The sequence below is a fragment of the Vidua chalybeata genome, chromosome 10 (genome assembly GCF_026979565.1).
Source record: "Vidua chalybeata isolate OUT-0048 chromosome 10, bVidCha1 merged haplotype, whole genome shotgun sequence".
Taxonomy (NCBI): domain Eukaryota; kingdom Metazoa; phylum Chordata; class Aves; order Passeriformes; family Viduidae; genus Vidua; species Vidua chalybeata.
This window is the reverse complement of record NC_071539.1, coordinates 25,430,578-25,450,934: the sequence shown is the minus strand read 5'-3', so window position 1 is coordinate 25,450,934 and position 20,357 is coordinate 25,430,578. Positions and strand designations below refer to the sequence as shown.

The 20,357-nt window shown below is 42.2% G+C and overlaps 1 protein-coding gene across 1 annotated transcript; it reads right to left on the bottom strand.

Moving 5' to 3' along the window:
* Positions 1-4,361: 4,361 nt before the first annotated feature.
* Positions 4,362-17,010, bottom strand: PARL (presenilin associated rhomboid like). The gene is made up of 10 exons (XM_053951912.1): positions 16,949-17,010; positions 16,660-16,858; positions 15,816-15,956; positions 13,315-13,363; positions 11,857-11,952; positions 10,361-10,510; positions 9,931-10,001; positions 8,445-8,546; positions 6,541-6,638; positions 4,362-4,745 (listed from the first exon to the last, which is right to left on the bottom strand). The coding sequence occupies exons 1-10, from the start codon at positions 16,993-16,995 to the stop codon at positions 4,628-4,630; spliced, it is 1,071 nt and encodes a 356-aa protein (XP_053807887.1). The 5' UTR covers positions 16,996-17,010; the 3' UTR covers positions 4,362-4,627.
* Positions 17,011-20,357: the final 3,347 nt, after the last annotated feature.

Here is a 20,357-nt window from a genome sequence, read left to right as displayed (position 1 = left end):
ATTTACCAAAATCCAAGCATCTATTATATATCTCCATATTGGACCTACATCCTTTACTGTTCGGTGGAGACTGCAAATTACAGCTTTCCTTTTATACATTCACGTTCAAAACCAAACAGCCCTGGCACAAACCATTGAAACACAGGATTGCATCAGGAATAAAGTCAGGCTTTTGAAATTTGACATTTTATGGCTGGTAGCCACTTATTACATAATGCTCCTCCACAATTCCCCATTCAGTGCATTATTACCAAAGCTGAATCTCCCAAAGGGTCACCAAACTGTGAAATGCAAGGCTATAAAAGTGAAGAACTCAGATAAACTGATATGCCACCGATTGGAAAATCTATTAAAAGGCTGTCAGGACAGGCATTTATTTCATTTCAGAATATAATAATCCCATTACAGGTGGTTATCTGATAAGCAAGGGCTAATGGCTTTACATTGAAAGAGGGCAGGTTTAGATTAAATAGTGAAATAAATTTTTCCTAATGAAGGTGGTGAGGCCGTGGAACAGGTTGCCCACAGAAGCTGTGGATTCTCCATGCCTGCAAGTGTCCCAGGCCAGGTTGGATAGGCTTGGAGCAACCTGGGGTAGTGCAAGGTGCCCCTGCCCATGGCAGTGGGGTAGAATGAGATGATCTTTAAGGTCCCTTCCAACCCAACCCCCACCATTCTGTGAAACTTTATGAAGAAATTAATTATGCAATGGAACTTGAGAAGGTAAGATTTATTGCTTTGTTTCAGCTAAGCGGTTTCTATCCTAGTGTATTAGCACCTCACTTCAGTCCAGATTTACACCTCCTGCTGGGGTGAAGGAAGACCAGAAATGTGCATATGGGGGCAGAACCTCTCCTTGAGTGTTTGGCCCCTCTCTGAAACATAATCATGGAACAAAAAGAAATTCCTTTGCAGATGATCCTGTTGTCCTAAATATCTGATTTAGCACTTGCCCCTGCTGCTACCAGTTTTGATTTCACCATCCCCCCCTCCTCACTTGTCAGCTGGGGCAAGGAGACTCAGAAATGTCAGGTAAAAACATTTTGATCTCAACACAAGAACTCTTGTCACAATACTATGTAGGCTATTGGATCCTGTGTTTCATTTGTTGTCTGAAATCTCCACAAATGTAATTTTACTTTTAGGAATATCAAGGGAGACATTTATTAATTTTCTCCTGCTCTTGGTTTTCTGGAACTGCTCTATTCTATGTTGTAATTTTTAAAAATAAATCATATCTGGTAAAGAGAAACAGACTTTGCAGCCACGGGAGAAAACAGAACATCTGCTTTATCATGTTATCACTGGCACAGTACAAATGATGCTCTGATCCTTGTTCCTAGGCCTGACTTAGCAAAAGACATTGGCGAATAAATCGGATGTCTCTGCTCATCCTGTGCCTGACGCTTCCTAGTACTGAGTTCAGCTCTTGCACTACATGTCTCTGAGCCCACCTACAGCATCAGGGAGTGCTTTGAGCAGCTGCTCATCACAGCTTGTAGGATGAAATTGGCACAAAGGCTAACTCAGACAGGAAAACCAGAGGATGCTGGATGAGATTAAAAAGTTGTCTGCATTTATAAGATTTGCCATGATTAAAAGCTTGGGAGGAGGAGGGGTGGAATACTGCAACACTAAGACAAAAGCCATCAAATCAGAAAGCAAAACAGCTTGTTGCCAGGAATGGGGGCTGAAAGCTCAGTTTTAACACTAAAATGCAATTCCAATAGAGCAGATCACTGAAACAAATTATTCCTTAAACATAGGGCCAAAGCAGACTTTAAAGCCCCTGAAAAGGATGAAGAATTGTGTCTTTACATGATTAACCATGACTTTATACTTAGTGCTGTTTTCCTACACAAACGCTAGCTGTTGTCTCTGCCAAGTGTCCACATAATCACCACATTGTATTTTTATTCACAATAATCTCTTTGAAAAGGGAGGGGAAAGTCTTTCCGTGTGGTTGGTTTTAGTTTAGGTGATTGGTTCTTTTTGTTGTTTTTCTCTAGGGTTGGATTTTGGATTTTTCTATCATTCTTCTAATTTCTTTTTCAGTCAAAGGTGTGACTAAATGCTGAGATACTGACACGTGTTGATGCCATATTTTGGAAGGGTATTTGCTTGCCAGAAAAGTCTCTTATGCATTCTAGTGAGCTGTTGTAACTTCAGGGCATTCCTTGTCTGAGTGACTTGAGAACTGGTTTTCCTATTGCAGTTTTAAAGTGATTTTGGACAGAAAAGATAGTTTGTCTTTCCCAGACAATGCTGCAGAAAGGCTCAGGTGCAAAATGATATGAAACCCACTGCTTAGCCACTGCTTGGTGAAGATTTTTGTACAACCTTACATATGGTACACACCTCTAGGGTCTCTGTAAATGAGGAAAATTGAGATACTGAACAGCCTTCAGAAGGGTGAATGCTCTTATGACTAAAGTTAAGGTGAAGCTTAGGCATGAGACCCTCAAAGCACAGCCACTGGCTGGAAAGCTGAAGACTTTCAAACCTCTGTGGCAGTTCCAGGATGTTTTTTTCAGGTGCCTTGAGTCCCTTCCTGCAAGCTGAAAGAGTGCAGCAACACGCTGCAGGGAGGTCTAACACAGCACAAGTGGGACTTCACTCTCTGCAGATACAGGGCCAGGAGGTACTGGCGCTATGTTGAAGAACTTAATTGCAACTTTGGTTCATCCTACTAGACCTGTAAAATATAATGTTCTTCAGGTTTAATACACCCTATTTCCTGCAGCATTACTCCCTGCTGCTTTCAGCCAGGATCGCTGAAAGATTCTCAGCAAATAAAAAATTGTTGATGAGACTAGGTAAATTGTTGAGTGGACAAGAGGTAACACAAAGAAGAGAAACAGAAAAAAGAGTGGACAAAGACAATAGATGCAAACCCAGCGCGTGAAATAGTCTGAGGTATGGCTTTTGAGTTTCTCTGGCATGAAATGCTCCCTTAGGACAAGCCTGTTCAGAGGCCATAATCTGCTGCTGCTGCTGCTGTCTTCTCTGTGGCTGTGCTGTGCTCTCGCTGCATGTTGGGCTGCCCTCTCTCTGCTGCAGGCAGGGCTGCACTATGGCTGAAGCTCTGTGAACTGGCATGCTTGGCCAGAATACCACAGCACACAGCAGGAAAGGAGAGTAAGTAATAGACTGAAAATTGAAAGCTAGAAAACTTCAGAAGAGCAAAGGAATATTTGGTAAGGTAAGGTACTTCACCTCCTTCATTTTTAAGTGTCTACGTCACCAGGCACACAAAGTTACAAATCCTCAGGAATAAGCACTGGCCTGGGACAGGGAGTTTACACCGATTTTGTATTCCATCATTTATTAAAACTGGTGCCGCTTAGCATTATGTACTCCCTTTCCCCATAGAAAATTTATTTTATGTGAGGCATTGCTGTAAAGTAAAAACACCTACAAAGCTGCTTCTTACAAATGCAACATGTTCTTTGGCAGGTCAGTCCATGTGGAAGGACTAACTCAGCTGATAGGAAAGTGTTAAGGGCTGGAACCCACCAGCTTGTGTCTGGGCAGATTTCTCCGCCTTTTGCAATGGGTTCAGAACCATGCCATGACCGGCACAGAGTAGCAGCACACCCCAAATCCAGTTTTCACTTGTAAAATAGGAACGCTGCTCATGGTACTACCCTCAGGTTTACTTTAGCAGTTACTTCTGTTTACAGCATTGCTCATCTCGGTCGCCTCATCTATTTTTGCTGAAGCTGCTTATTTTCTAAAACTGGCAGATTCTGAACCAGATGTTACAGGTTTAAAATTCTTAGAAAAACCTTAAAGAAAAGTAACAATACAGCACAGCTTAATGAATACTCCTCTACCCCACCCGCAAATCAATGCAGTGCAAGAATACAGAAAGCAATGTAACTCATGGTAGAATATCAAAAACCACAGTATGTCATTCTTCCCCTGCATGTAATTATGAAAAGGATATTGTTGGACTTCTGGTTTGTCATTGTAGTAAAATCTAACAAGATCTAAAAGCTTGTTGGAATTCAACAGAAATAAGTTGAATAAGCCACAGGTGACAAAGCTGGACCATTAAACCAGTACATAAGCCTTGGCAAACAATCCAGTATTGTTTCACGTATTTCAAATTTCAAATCAAACAAGACCATTGCCTTACTTCATCCAATAATTTCAACAATAAAACCCACTTAATTTCACCTTATTAGCCTTATTTAAGTCCACTTTCCCTTCTAGGAAAGCAAGCACCTTGTATTGTTTGGCAGACACTGGGGTTGTGTGTGATCCTTTAACTTCCTCAGTTCTGAAAATGTTTATCTTCCTAAGTATTAACCAGTTGCACCCCATTTTATTTTTTTTTTCACACAGATTTAGGTCACTTAATTGAAAAACATGTTTTATTCCACCTTTAAAAAGGTAACGCAGACTGTTACCTCAGAAAGCAATAGAATAAAAACCTTTATTGTTCCACTTTTGTCAGTTCATTTTCTGTGGATATGAATTTTTGTAACATGATTTTGTTACATTAGAAACTTCAGCTCCTTAGAGGCTTATTGTGGAGTAGCAAAAAAACCTTCAAAACCAATTCAATCCCATGTCTTCAAGTAAGATACCACTTGGGCACAAGGAATCTCTAGGATTAGAATCAGTTAGATCTTCCACCTCCTCCCTTTCCTGTGTTCTTTGTCCTCATTTCATGCCAAGCTTTCACCAGTGGTTCTCTGTTCTTCCATATGAGCTCGTGGCCATAGGTCACGTACCACCTGGGAAAGAAAGTCAAAGTTAACTGTGACTTCCCTCTGATTCTGAGGGAAAACAAGCTGAGCCTGAAATCAAGAAAATACGCAGTATAAGAGACAAGAGAAACTAAGGCACAAAGAACAATGTGCTTGGAAAACAGCAAGTAAGCCACTCATTCTCTAGACTCCAAACAATTAACTTTGTTGTTCTCGTTTCTCTCAGTCCTGAGAATGAACAGTTTTCCTGCCTTTAATTTCAAGCTGTTGTGATTTCTACTTAGAAAGGCATAAAAAAATTATCTCTCTTTAGAAGACTGTTAAAACAGTTCTGTTACTTGTGCTGATCCTTACTGACAACACCAAGGGAAAGTGGTTCTTTCTTCTGCTATATAAATACAACTGCCCCATAAAGAACAACCATGTTCCATTCAAGATGAATTTTCTTCTATATGTACCTAAAGATCAATCTATCAAAGTGTTCTAGCTTTGTTTATATTCACAGACAATTATATATGCTAATATATGAATATCAACATAAGTGATTAAGCTAATGGAGGTTATGGTGGAGAGGCATGAGGGGAAGCAACCACATGGAAATAGGCTGAAGGTTCTCTCCCAAGCCCAGCTCCACACCTGAATCCTGAGGAACAAAGGCACTTCTCTGAGAGCCGGCAGCCAGTGAACAGGCCATCCCTTTAAATCATACAGCTGCTTTCTAAAGTGGGAGGCAATGTATAGGAAATACTTTGGTCATTCAGATTAGGTCCTAAATAAGGCCCTTTCTCTTTTAGGATGAAGTGACCAAAATCATCACTGAGTAGAACAAACAGGTAAAACATATGTAGGTGAGGAAAACAAGAAACTTGCCAACTCCACACCATTTTTGCTGTAACTGCTATCTACCCTCTTTTAATATGTGAACCTTACCAATGCAGATTGTTCCTTCATTACAATGAACAAGCTGATTCAGATCCATCAGGACAGAAAGCAGTTATGAATCAGCAAGGCTACATCAGATGCATTTGTGATACCAGAGACATGGAGAAAGGGAGACTGTACAGCACAGAACTTATTGACACCAAAGCCAAGAAATAGGAAACATTTTGGTCTACAAGCTGGTTTGCCTTTAAGTCTGGCCTAGTGAAATCTCAGGTAGCCTTTTCAAGTGCCTCTCAAGTGCCTACCTAAAATACTAAAAAATGCACTTAGCAATAGCAATTGGGTAGAAGGGGAAAAATTCAATGTTCAAACATGGAACAATACAGAACTGTTTCCTATAAACTTGTTTCTAGTAGTTCTTACTAATTAGGAAGAACTAACTTACTAATTTGTTCCCACAAAGGCAATACAGCTACACTGAGAAAACCACACTAGAGGCTGCTCATAGGAATTTGGCCTGAGCTTTTATTAACTCTGTAGCTCTCTGTAAATTGGCAATTAGAGGAAAAACACTGACACAAAAACATTTTTTAGCTCTTTAAAGTTATTTTAATTTGTCCATTATGTGTTTCCTAAGAATCTTTTCTGCCCTGTGACTCTCTTCAATGTGCTCGCAAGTGCAGGACAGAAACAGCCAGCCCAGGTTACAGGACCACCTGACATTTAATCCATGATTGTAAGGCAGTTCAGCTCAATTCTTTTAGTTCATCAATTAACAATGTTTTCCATAAAAATTTACAGCACTAAAAGGGTAACAGTGAGTTGTACTCATTGCTAGTTAAGACAACTTTACAGAAAAATCCCACACTTCAGCAATATAGGAAGAGAAAAATACTGGATTAATTTAAGTACAAAATAGAGTTAGTAAATACAGACTTACATTCCAAAGAGAGCTCCCCCAAGGTGTGCAGCATGGTCAAAAAGTCTCCAGCCTAAAGCAAGCCCTGCAGTGTCAAATGCAATTATGGCTTTTAAAGCCTAGAATCGAGAGAACATGGAATGGACAGGATCAGTCACAGCAAAAAATGGCCAATGATAATAGTTTTCTATTCTAGCACAGAGCAAAAATTTGGAATCAAAAAACATCCTATAAATTTTATATCAAAGAAATTACTGTAAAAATTGTTTTAAAACAAGAGACTCAGTCTTCAGCTGTATTGTGCTGTCAAAATACAGATGTGAGCAGCTACAGAATAGTGCAGGGTGGGAATGTGTCCTTTTTGAACACTCAGTCTCTTTCAATCTTCATTTCTAAAGCTACAAATACATTCCAAACGTGGGTCAGGAGGAAACAGAAATTACTTTAAAGAGTACATGCTATAAAAGACACCACAAAATATGTAGTTGCAACATTCTCATGCTCTGATTCTGATGTAGCTCAGATTTATGTGCATCTGTGCTCCTGAACACAACCCTCTAGTGGATGGAATATGTGAGGCAGCATCCCCCTTGTCTTATCTGATATTAGTATTTGTTGGAAGGCAGAAAATCAGGATCACAATGAATAACTCCACAGCAGAGCAGCACGAGCTGCTGGTGTACTATCTTCAGGAGACACAAGGCACCATAACTGTCAATAGACAAGATTTTACTAAATGCCTCATTTCTTAAAGACTGACAGATTTAATGCTAGGATGAAATGCTAGGATTTAATGCTAGGATGAAATGAAATGGTACTTTAGGCAGGTACTTTCTTTCCTTAAGCATAGGTGTTGAAATAGGAGCTCCCTTGCTACACTGGCTTGTTTCATTTGAAAGCCTGTTACAGTACAGGTAACGTAGATTAAATGAGTTTGTTAAGTTTAGATATACAATCATACAATTATATAGCTAGGCCAAAATCATTCCAATGTTTCTACTGCAATAGCTGATATTACTCTTGTTTTGCAGTGAGCACTTGCTCATGGCAATGCTCTCTGTGGCTCTACCTATATTTCCTCCCTGGCCACCTTTTTAAAGAAAATGCAGTTAAAGTGTAGCATGCAAAAAAAAACCCCAAAACCCCCAAGTCAACCCTAGCAGAAGTGCAAGAAGAACATGAAGGCTACATTCAAGAATGTTTGTTCAAATCTATAAGCTTCACTTACAAAGAGTATTAAATTTCATGATCTTGGAATGACCTAGCTTAACTGTTTTAAGCAGTAAGACACCTATAAGTAGTGGACCAAACATGATTAACTTATTAAAGCAAGTTAAGATATACATGAGAAGCTTTTCTTACATGTGGAACAAAAGAAGGAGTCCTAGTACTACACACGAAGACAAGTCTCAGTAGCCTACTTCTAATTCCAACAGTGTTTCTAAAAGTATCAAAAGATGATATGTTCCTCCAGGGCTGGAATATAATCTTGAGAAGTGAAATTCTGTGTTTCTCATCTTGATAAATTTTTCTTTAAAGACCACATAGCAGTTTTACATCAGCCTGTTTCAAGTGAGCTATGAAAATACCACCCATCAGGAAGAAGAGGATGTATATGTAGGTTTCCTCAGACAGGTGAACCTGACTCCCTCCCAACTTCTTTCACTTCTTGGGATTAAATCTGAAACAGACCCATGGAGGATGGAATTTAGGATAATTCTGAATTCACCACACTCTGCTGTAATGACTCTGGTAGGCTGCAACAATTCAGAATCGATCCCTGGGACTTCCATGGCCCCTCTTCTCTTTCAAAATAAATTTAACAGCTTAGAAACACAGAGGAAGAGGACACATGCTCAGATACTAAAAAGGGAGGGGGAAAATGTTTTGAGAGTAGCATTTCTTTGAAGTTCAAAGGCACTTACACTTCCTGCTGTAAATGTGAACATCGGAAGAAGTATGATGGCCAGTTTTGCTTCTGGCATCTTCGTACACACGGCTGCAAGGACAGTCATTATAGCTCCTGACTGGAAATACAGGAAAATACATCAAAGCAAGCTAAGATGTTACATAAGGGATAATATATTTTTCTGCATGTGAACCTGTTTTCCTTTTGGCTTTTATTTTCAAATGCAGCCCTGTTGGTAAACCTCAAAGTACAAAGCACCACAGAAAAGTTCCAAATAAAAATAAAACAAGACATGACTATTTAATTTCAATATCTGGAATTATAAACACTGGGGAAAAACAGCCTTCAAATCATCTTATATAATTAAGAAATATAGACTCCTGAATTTAAGATAATGATTTCTGGAAATGTGCTTTTTCCCAAGTAAACCCTAGAAATCTAATGTGTATTAATCAAGCATAGACACATCTGATGAAGCAAAACACTCTGAAGCTTGTACAAAACCAAAGAAAATAACAGATGGGCAAGAACAAAAATCATTTGTCAATGAAACAAGTAATTCCCTGGACTGTACACTAAATTGACCATGGGGTTTTGTATCCCTGAAATAATCTCAATGGAAAGGCTCTGAATGCAGTAAACTAATGCAATGTGTGGTAATTTCAGTAAGTTCAGATCAGTATCACTAAGGGAAAGTAACTTGCTCCAGATATAGTTCACTCATAAGACAAAGAGACAATACACAGACAGCATTTCTGAAAGTTCTAACTTCAGCACAGCTAAACATTTTTTTTCATTCTAACAGAATACTAAGAATCTGACTTTGGGCTTTTATCAAAATTATTCAGTATAGTAAGTTAAGCCTTTAAAACCAGGCAAACGTCTAGGTTAACCTCAAATTTAATGCAAGTTAAGTGCTTTAAAACGTTCTACTACTAAAAACACTTGGAAAGAACTGGCAGCTACAGAAGCTCCTCAAAACACTTGGAAAGAACTGGCAGCTACAGAAGCTCCTCAGCCTGCCTCATATCGTTCATCGGGTGAGACTTCTGGTAGGAGTGCTGCCCTTCCTGCACAGCATGCCCTACAACTTCCACTGGGATCACATGCTGAGTTTGATTGTCTGATTACATTATCTCTTTCCAAAGTATTCCATTTTTAATTAGAGAAGACTGCTACACAATTATGAAATACCATTTTTGCAATAAAAAGTTACACAAATGATTTGTTCAGGGACAAGAGCTCCTCCTGTTCAGGACTCATTTACAACCCTCAGCATTAAGTGGTGCTGGCTCTGGGCAGCTGCTGCAGCAGAGGTAACATATCTGAAGAACAAGCAAGTTGTTGCACAGGAGAACCAGTTTGTAGCTAGTTACATGATTTTGGTAAACCTTTCTAGTTTCCAATACCCCAAATATACTCTTGGCTTTTAAAGAGGCGAAAGAATACAGCAGGCTTTCAAATTGGCTTCAAAGATCATGATCATATTCCAAGATACTTACAGCTCCAAGGGATGGTTCAAACCTTCCTGTGGCCATTTTAGCAACATAACTGACAAAAGTGGAGATAACCCCTGAAAAAGAGAAATTACTACTGGAAATGATGCCAGCAATGCAGACCAGTATCAGAAAGTACAAATTGACTGTCATCTTTTGTCACAAAAATTCCAAGAGACTGTATTAAGAGCTATTTTATTTTGGTACTATAGCAGGAATTAAAACCAGATATGGTTTTATCATATTTCAAAGCCCAGTATCTTAAACCCACCAAAAAATCTGTATGACAGCAAAGTAGTACTGCCTTTAGTATAAAGCAATGTGTGGGACTGAACAATGGCCATCTGTCATCATATAGCTATTAGCAAAGCACACATTTTACTTGTATGAACACATATTTTCTAAGTGTTGTAAATATAAATATATTTAACATTACCAGCAGAAAGATATACTGCAATGAACTGCTCACAGCCCAGAAGAGAGACAATGCTGCTGGAAAAGCTCCATAGAACATACATATTTGCTGCCATGTGGAAGAGAGAGAAGTGACTAAACGTAGAGAGCAGCATGGGAGAACACAGGGCTCCTACAAAAGAGAAAAGCAATGCACATAAAGTCAGTATTTTAATTTGCTTCAACTTACACATCATATAGACTAGACATTTATCAAGAGACACTAGGATAATTATGCCTAGATTCTCAAATACAAGCTAGGAAATAAACCCATCAATGGAACAAATTTCAAATTCCAAGCAATGCCTTTTGGAAAGGTAGAACATATACCCCATAGATATGGAAGCTGTAATAACAGGGGATTGTTTCATATAAAACATTATCTTATGTGTCCTATGCTTTGAAAAAGAAAAAAGGTATTTCATTTATATATATACATGGTGAATGATTTTTAATACATGAGCAGCCATATAAAATGAATTTGCAACAAAGATGAACTCAGAAAAAATAGTTTTCCTTTTTGAAAAAGCTACTCACTGAAATGGCAGCCTTGAAAATACAAACAAGCCAATTAGCAGGTTTGAAGGTCAACATTATTTAAAACAGGAGTGTTTGGGGTGACATGTTCAGATCTGGGTAGCAGATATCTTTAGCTTTGGAGTGTGTGGGGGAACTGGTTGAGTTTCCATGTTTTCAGCAGAAATTAAGAGGTAGCAGGAAGTACCTTCCAAACACATTTGTCTCCTTGTCCTTTTAATTCTTTAATTCTTTTCTCTGCTGTAGAAATGAAACCTCATTTTTCTGGCATTAAATATTACTAATTTTTTTCCCTACGTTAATATCTTCAGTACATTTCACACACTGTGAAAGCCAAGTTAGTGCTTGGGTTTGTTTGGGTTTTCTTAATGTGACTGAAAGCACAGCTTTGAAGCAAGGACTCTGTACACAACCTCCAGACTAATCCTTGTCTACTGATGAAAGCATACATGCACATGACTGATGATGGTTCTATCTGCAGCCCACAGAACATTAAAGTGGGGGAAATAATCACATTTGAGTCTAGTTTATGAATGCCATTATGTAGTACAACTTATTATCCTCCACTGAGTGGCTTGATTTGCACTCTCTCCAAGAAAGCAGTTTGGCTGATGTCACTGGGAAGAGCACCTCACAGCTTTATTCAGGCAGGAGCTGCATCCCACTGCACACAGGAAAAGGCCAGATAGCAGGCAGCAGTTTTGATGTTACAATATTTAGAAAAGCACCAGTTGTGTTTGTTTTAAAAAAATCAGATCCATTAGTTCTATCATTCTTCCCCTCAAACCATTTTCTGCCTAGATGGAATAATGTGTTTGGGCATGACTGAGATTGCTTGTCGGTGATGGAGATCTAAGTAAGCCATGTACCACCTGAGCCTTCTGCAGTATTATTCCATTACATCTCTGTGTAGGAAAGCCACCCAAATTATTGTTCACTTACTGGACGATGGATTTGAGGTGAAATATGTAAACATAATCCGTCGCATGCCAGGCAGTCTCCACAAACAGAATACAAAGACATTTGCAGCTATAATACCTGTCAAGAGGGGAAAAGAAAGTATGAAAGCAAATTATGACTGTAATACACCATAATGCTTACTGAAAGAAAGTATTTAAAAAGGCAGCTTGTAGAATTGTACTTTTTCTTCACAATTCCATTAAAAGCAATATCTTCTTCTTACTTTGTACACAGTTTAGAAAAATCAATGAAAAATACTGAAAGCTACATTTATGTGGTGTAAGTCTTTCAGAAATATGACATTTAATTGCAACTGTTCTAACGTACAGTGTAATAAATCCAACAGTCCAGAAAGATCTGTGCTGAGAAGGTTCAAGCTATGGTTTCAAAGTTGGATTTATTACACAATTGCAGAATCAATGAAACAGGAGCCAGCTAAGAGGTCCCATTTCCTGCCCCTCCTGCTGTTTTTCCAAATGCCACTGATCTACTGCACAGTTGCATTTAACTGCACAAGAAGAGAAGACTGGGGGAACCATACAAATACACAGTACACTTTGTCCATTTCTGTGAGGAGTTTTGGTTTTAAGAAAGTTGTAAAGTTGAATTGGCATTGCTAGGGGTTAGTGACCTTTGGGAGACAGCAAAAGCACAGCTTTTTACTTCACAGATGTTATTGCTATCTTACTTTACTTTGAGTAGGAGTGTAAATTATTGGAAACATAATGAAAATGTATTACTTCTTGTTTAAAGTGCCTTCTCTATTTCTGTCCAAGCATTTAGGTATTTAAAATGTTTTATAATAGCTGGAAACATGAAAGGTGAAAGTAATTGTTAAATGGCATTTAAGTAACCTTACACTAACAAACTGCTAATATAGATTCAGTAAATACTTAATGTAGAATATGTAGCAGGACAGAGGGCTCAGCTATTGGATTCGAATCAAGTTCTCATCAATTTTGTTTCACACATGACATTTATCTTGGGGATTTCAGCTGGCATTAGGCTAACCAATCAAAACTACATTGTAACCAAAGGAAAGCTCAAAGGCTAATTTTCTGCTACTTTTCATATGTTATACTGCAAATATGTAACTACTACCGAATTTTTCATTCCCACATTTCAGTGGAACATATCCACCTATTTCTTCTAAAAGAATTTGCTGGTTTTCATAATTCGTGAGCAAAATATTGCTGGGGAGGATTCTACTTAATCCTCCACACTCTCTCACACAGATGCACAGAAACTTTTTTAAGGCATATAAAAATAGTTTGTGAGAAGGAATGGTAGCAGAAATAGTGTATGTGCAGGTGTAAATTTACACATGCTTTGTGCCCAACAACTTAAACATGGTATGAAAGCCATCTGTTTAAATATACTGTACCTGTTTGCCATATTTCTCTTCCTGTGAATGTCTAATACTTGAAAGCTAACACAAACCTGTCACAGTCCGCTGACCCTCAGTCAGGCTATTCCACCAGCTGTTAACCTGGAACAGAATTGTTGTCCATCAATGCCACCATGAAGCACTTGCAATTTCAAAAACAGCTATGTAAAGCTTATATGTTTTTAAGAATGGAAATCATTTGTTTGAAATCTGTGAAGTAAATTGGTTTCAATTTTTTTTTACTTCTGATTGCTTTAGCTTTTCAAGTTGACATTTCCTTACTGAAGAACAGCTATCTACCCTCCCTTTCATAAAATACCCCAATATGGATGAAGAGTTTCTCCAAAAAGAATGGGGTTACATCCTTTTGCACAACTCCAGCGGGTTTACCCTGCTTGCATTAAACAAAGATCTAGCCCATAGTGCTGACTTTAGCCAATTAGCCAAAGTTAGCATAAATCCTGCCTCAATAAGCCTCACCCTAATGCTGTCTAACATCACACCACCCACCTTTGAGTGATTCCACTTTTGTGCCAGGATCACTTTTGCAGAGGTGGCTCACAAGATGTGGAATCCATTCCCCCTTGCGTCCAGTTCACCCAGCCCTCCTCCAAGTTTAAAACCCCTGAAAAAGTTTATTTTGAGTGCAGTCAGCCCACAGACAAATTGCACCCCCCTTTCCCTTCCTCAGCTTTTGTAATAATTTTGGACATATATTTTGTTGCTACCTCAATGACCTTCCAACCATATTGATCGGGACAATATCATAAAAATTATCTGCAGGTTGGAGGCAGGGGATGTAATGCTGTATGAAACAAAGTATTCACTATTTGATATCAAAGTAATACTTTCATTGCATTTTTTTGTTTAATTCTCTGGCAGAGGATATTCTTCAGTATAAGAACACAGAACAGACACGATTATTCTAAAATACAAGAATTATATACCCTCAGAAAGAACAGGGGGAATCCTGAACTCTCAGAAATAGAACTCACCCGTTGAAGATGGGGATTGGGAGTTTAAGCCTATTAACAACAGGGCAGATTAGTTTTCCTTTTTGGATAGCTAATCACCAGATCTTCCCCTTCAGGTTTTGAAGGAAAACAAAAGTATAAAGACATAATTATTTAAAAATATTAAGCGCTGATCGCAATCTCCCCTGCAGTTCATATACACCCAGAAAGAAAGTATGCTGGGATAAAGGCAATTTTCTTTCTAGCAGCTTATACATGGTTCTGTGTTTCAGATTTTTGATCAGGACAGAACTGATTACACTACTAATGTTCTACATTCTGGTGAATGGTGTTTGCACATCATCAAGATCTTCTGCATTTCTCACTCTGTGCCTGCAGGTTGCAACAAGCTGGATGGGGACAAACAAGCAGATGATCTAAACTAACCTACCAAATAATGGCATCCCCCCAGAAGAGGAGCTTTAACATATTTTTCTCATTAACTGGTTGGGCACTGGTCTTTCTGCAGGAGATTGGGAGTGACTACCTATGCATCACTTGTTTTCTTCTCTCTTCTCACACTTACTAAACAATTTTTTTGGTGATTGTTTTATCTTTACTCCCAAGTTTTCTTGCTTTTCTTCTTCCCCCAGCCCACTGGGGGTTTGTGGGGGCTGTGAGTGAGGAGCCACATGGAGCTCTGCTGCCCACCAGGGTTATCTCATGTGCCCATTTCCACAGCAGTGCTGGTGTGCACCATACACATTAGAAAAACAGCTCCTGTGTGTCCTCCAGAGGATCTCGAGCCTCTCCAGCTCCACGCTCAGCCCTACTTCCCTTGCACAAGCAGACCTGAGAGTATCAAGCCTGGTCTATCACAAGCCAGTAGTAACCTTGAAACAAATGCAAACATACATGAATGTTTAGATTAGTTTTAAGTAAACTTAATTAAAAACTGTATGGCTGATACTTTTGGGATGCCAACTAAATTTATAACAAATCTTGCAGCATTTACTTTGTTCTCGCTGTTCAAACTCAAAAGTAAAAAAACCCTCTAAAAAAAAAACCCTCCAAAAAGACCTTGTATTTTTAAGGCTTTAGAGGCTGAAACTACGAATCCATTTCAGAAGCCAGAGCACTAAAAAGCCTTAAGCATAAGATTGAGAATTTAATCTAGTTTTGTCCTCTGGGAATTCATGTTCACTTTTGAGAGCTCTTAAGATAAAGCAAGAACATTTGTTGGGTTTTTTTTATGGTGAAAAAGCAAACGGTACCTAGTTTAGATGAACAAATTCCTACTACTGACCTCTCTTTCCTGCAGTTCTGGGTGAGGATGATATATTTCTCTATTTTTCCACTATAACTTTTGCAGTGATATTGAGTTACAGTTTTCTAGAACTAATTCTATCAGTTTTCCTTGCAAGTCAACTTATCTACTGTAACTTTTTGAGAAGCCAATATTTCTGCAAGTTCCAAATCAGAAAAACCAGGACAAGTATCTGTTGTATAAACGATGCTCACACCAGAGGAGATGAAGCGGCGCCTCGCAGTCCCGCAGGGCTCCGCCCCTGTGCGAGCAGCCCGGGCCTGGCTCTGTGTACCTGCTTTCTGAAGTCGCCTCTCTTCTGCGGCCGCATTTTATCCATCCAGTCCGCTCGAGCTTCCTCAAAGTAGGTCTGGACGCGCGACTTGAGCGACTCGTACTGCCAGATGGCGGCGGAGCCGAAGACCGAGCCTGTGAACTGGGAGATACCGGACAAAGGCTCAGTGACCGCTCCGCCGCGAGGCCCTGACCGAGCCAGCCGGGCGCATCCCGGGCTAATGCCACACCCCGAGGCATGCGAGCAACGGGACCTGTGGCACCGCTGACCAGCGGGACTCACAGGACGACACAGCCCTTAAGACTGGAAAACACCTTTAAGAGCACGAGTCCAAATGTCAAGCCAGCACCACTACTGAGTTCACCATGTCCTCGAGTGCCACATCCACATGTTTTTTGAACACTTTCAGGGATGGGGACTCCACCACTGCTCTCGGCAGCCTGCTCCAATGCTTTGCAACTTCTTCTGGTATTTTTTTCCCTAATATCTAATCTAAATCTCTCCTTGTGCATCTTGAGGCCATTTCCTCAGGTTTACTGAATGTTCAGTGTCAGGGGATAATACTTTATCAAAAAGGTTCACAAACAAAACTGCTCAATGATATTACTAAGTTCACCGAAATGGAATGGAAGTAGGATCCCTTTACAGTATTGATTTAGCTCAAGTTACTTTGTATTAGCTCATTATAACCCTATAGTATTTGGCCAACAACCTTGTGTTAACTTTGCGGGGCTGAGAAGTGAAGCCCAGGGAGGAAGCATTCCCCTAAGACAGATGGAATCTGCTCCTTACCGACCCGCTCCCCCCAGCCGTGCACAGCACCCGGCCCGCAGGAGCCACTTACCCCTACGGTGAACAGGAGCGGCTTCATCAGGCGGCGCGGCGAGGGGCGGCCGGCGGCCGTGGTGGGCGACGGCGGGCAGAGGCTGCGGCGCGGGGGCGGCTGGACGGGCTGCGCCTCGGCGGCGGCTGCCGGGGGCTCCTCGGGCCGCGGCCGCACCCGGCGGAAACCCCGCCGCGGCTGCAGCAGCAGCAGCGCCAGCCTGCGGGGGAGACATGCGAACCGTCAGACCGCCTGCCCCAGCCGCCTCTTCCCTCCCTTACCCTCCTGTCCCTTTCCGTGCCGGCCGCACCTGTGCGGCCACGGACCCCCGGCCCGGGCCCAGCACCGCCACGCCATGTTGGCGCCTCCCGAGCGCTTCCGGGGCAGGCGGGAGACATCTTCCCGCCGATGGCGGGGGAGCCGCTCGGTCACCGCATGGCAAAGGGCGAGCACGGCTCTCCGCGGCTCCCGGGCCGCTCCGCACGGCGGGTGGATGGGCGCCCGCGCAGCTCCCGGCGCCGCCGCCGGGGCTCAGCGGGCAGCGCGGCCGGTCGGAGCCTCCCCGGGACCGCCATGTCAGGTGGGTGGTGCCTGCTCCGCCGCCATGATGAGCGTGGCAGCGCCTTCACCTCCACGGCCCCCTTAGTGGGCAGCGCTGGCGCCGTGAGGCCAGGGGCTGCCGTGGTTTCACTGAATCACAGAATGTGCTGAGTTGGACGGAACCCACAAGGATCATCGAGTCCAACTACTGGCTCCGCACAGGACCATCCCTAAGAATTCCACCGTGTACCCCTGAGTGTTGTCCAAATGCTGTTTGAACTCTGTCAGGCGTGGTTTTGCGGCCACTTCCTTGGTGAGCCCATTCCAGTGTCCAGCCATCCTCTGAATGAAGAACCTTTTTCTAATATCCAACCTAAACCTGCCCTGACACAACTTCAGGTCATTCCCTCGTGTCCCGTCACCGGTCACCACAGGTCAGTGCTTGTCCCTCCTCTTTCCCTCATGAGGAAGTTGCAATGAGGTCTCCCCTCAGTCTCCTCCAGGCTGTACAGACCAAGTGTCATCAGCCTCTTCTCATATGGCTTCTCAAGGCTTTTCTCCATCCTTGTGGCCCTCCTGTGGACACCCTTGAATAGCTTTATTGAAGCGATATGCGGAATAAATAAATAGACTCCATAACTTAGGGTAGTTATGAAGTGGGTGACATGAACAGGGCTAATGCCTTTATTAATATTCAGCCCTGACGCAGAGCTCGTCCCCGCCGTCGTAGCTTTCCCAGGCAGCTGAAAGGAAGGAGGCGTGCAGTCTGTCACTGTGTTATGAACAGTTTCCAGGTGTTCCCCAGAGACACGGGCAGGGCTTTCCTAGTTCCCATGGCAACACTAAAAGAAAGCTACTAACTCTAGCTAAGTACCGATATTGAAATGCTAATTAGCTAATTGCTCTGTTTGTTTTCTCTAAACTACCTGGCCTCCCACCCCTCCACGCTGCCATTCTGGGACTAACATGCAAATAAAAACCCCTTAGGATCATGGGAGTATTTTTAGGAGATAAAAATGAATATAAATCAAAAACTGAACACAATAGAGGAGTCTAGATAAATGCCCTAGCTGAGGAAGAGGGAAACACATCCCCTGACTGGCTTTTAACTGTCGCCATCACCTAAGAGAGAACAGACTATATTAGGCTCTGAGAAGCAGGGAGATAGAGACAGAGAGCCCTGGTGCTGCCACCACGGAAGGAGCGGGGACAGCTGTTGTTCTGGACTTCAGCAACAGACTCTGCACGCCACGCCTCCTCATCCTCGGGCCATCGGTGTGCCACAAGGAAGGAGAAAGGACAGCTGCTGCTCGGGACTCCAGTGACCGGCTCTGCGCGCCTCCTTCCTTCCGGCTGCCTGGGAAAGCTACAACCGCGGGGGCGAGCTCTGCGTCGAGCCCCCTGCCCAGCTGATCTTTTTTAATAAAGAGCTGAACATTAATAAAGGCATTAGCCCTGTTCATTTCAACTGGAGTCCAGAGCAGCAGCTGTCCTTTCTTCTTTCCTTGTGGCACATCCGTGGCCAGAGGGTGAGGAGGCGTGGTGTGCAGAGTCTGTTGCTGAAGTCCAGAACAACAGCTATCCCCGCTTCTTCCGTAGTGGCAGCACCAGGGCTCTCTCCCTCTCTGCCTCCCTGCTTCTCACAGCCTAACCTAGTCTATTCTTTCTAGGTGATAGCGACGGTTAAAAGTCAATCAGGGGATGTGTTTCCCTCTTCCTCAGCTAGCGCATTTGTCTAGACTCCTCTACTGTGTTCAGTTTTTGATTTATAGTCCTTTTTATCTCCTAAAAATACTCCCATAATCCTAAGGAGTTTTTATTTGCATGTTAGTCCCAGAATGGCAGTATGGATGGGTGGGAGGCCAGTTATCTCCAGGTAGTTTAGAGAAAACAAACAGAGCAATTAGCTAATTAGCATTTCAATATCGGTACTTAGCTAGAGTTAGTAGTTTTTTTAGTGTTGCCATGGGAACTAGGAAGGCCCTGCCCGCGTCTCTGGGGAAGACATGGAAACTGTTAATTACACCCCGAGCCTCAGTCTGACCCACACCTTTATTCCCAAAGATGTTCCATATGCAATACATTGCACAACTTTGCCATGCATATTCAACCCCTGGCCCCGCCTGTCCTCGCCTCTCATGCTAAATAAGTCCACGCCCTTCTGGGCACGCGTGGTTTGCTGTGGTGGTCGTACAGGGGTCTCTCGGTGGTCCTGAGGCTGAAGATTGTGGTCTTCCTCATGATTGAACTTTTGAACTTTTCCTCTCTGCGCGTGCACTTTCGGTCTTTTGGTGCTTATCTGAGTACGTCTGTCAGTCTTGATAGGTTTGGAGACAGAGGAGCTTCTTTATCTGGGTTCTTTGCCTCTTCTGGTATTGTTCTTTATGCAAGAAGCTTCAGAAATTTGCATTTTCCTATGCCCTTTGTACCAGGCAGAGGTTTCTTGAGTAAAAGGTTAAAATTCAACACATAACTCTACAAGCTACATTATAAATGCTTAATTCATTTTGTTAACTTAACTCCAAAAATCTCTGTTTCATTATGTCTTTTTTATATTGTGGTGCCCAAAATTCCTCCCAGGACTCGAGGTGAGACCGTCCCTGAGCAGAGCAGACCAGAACAATCCCAACCCTTGCCTGACTGATGATGCTGTGCCTGCTGCCCTCCAGGACACAGTTGGCTTTCCTGGTTGCCAGGGCACTGTTGATTCATATTAATTTCAATTGACTGGGACCCCCAGGTCCCTTTCCACAGTCCCTTTAAGGCACTGCTTTCCAGGTTCCTGTTCCCCAGTTTGTAGGCACATTGGGGTTGTCCCACCCCAGGTGCAGAATCCAGAACTTTCCCTTTTAAAACCTCACACAGTTGGTGATTGCCCAGCCCTCTGATTTATCAAGGTCTCTGCAGGGCTGATTTATTGTACTGGTCTCTAGAAGCCTTATGGAATAGGTAGAGCTTATTTCTTCCTAGGCTGCAGCAGCCCAGGAGGCGAGGTGGAGGCTGGAGCTGCTGCCTCAGCATTACCTTGCTCCGTGTGTGGCTCCACATCACCTTGCCACACCTCAGCACCTTCCCTCCCTGGGCTCCTCTGCCCTGCCCCACCTCACTTCACCCCACCCCACCTCACCTCACCTCACCTCACCTCACCTCACCTCACCTCACCTCACCTCACCTCACCT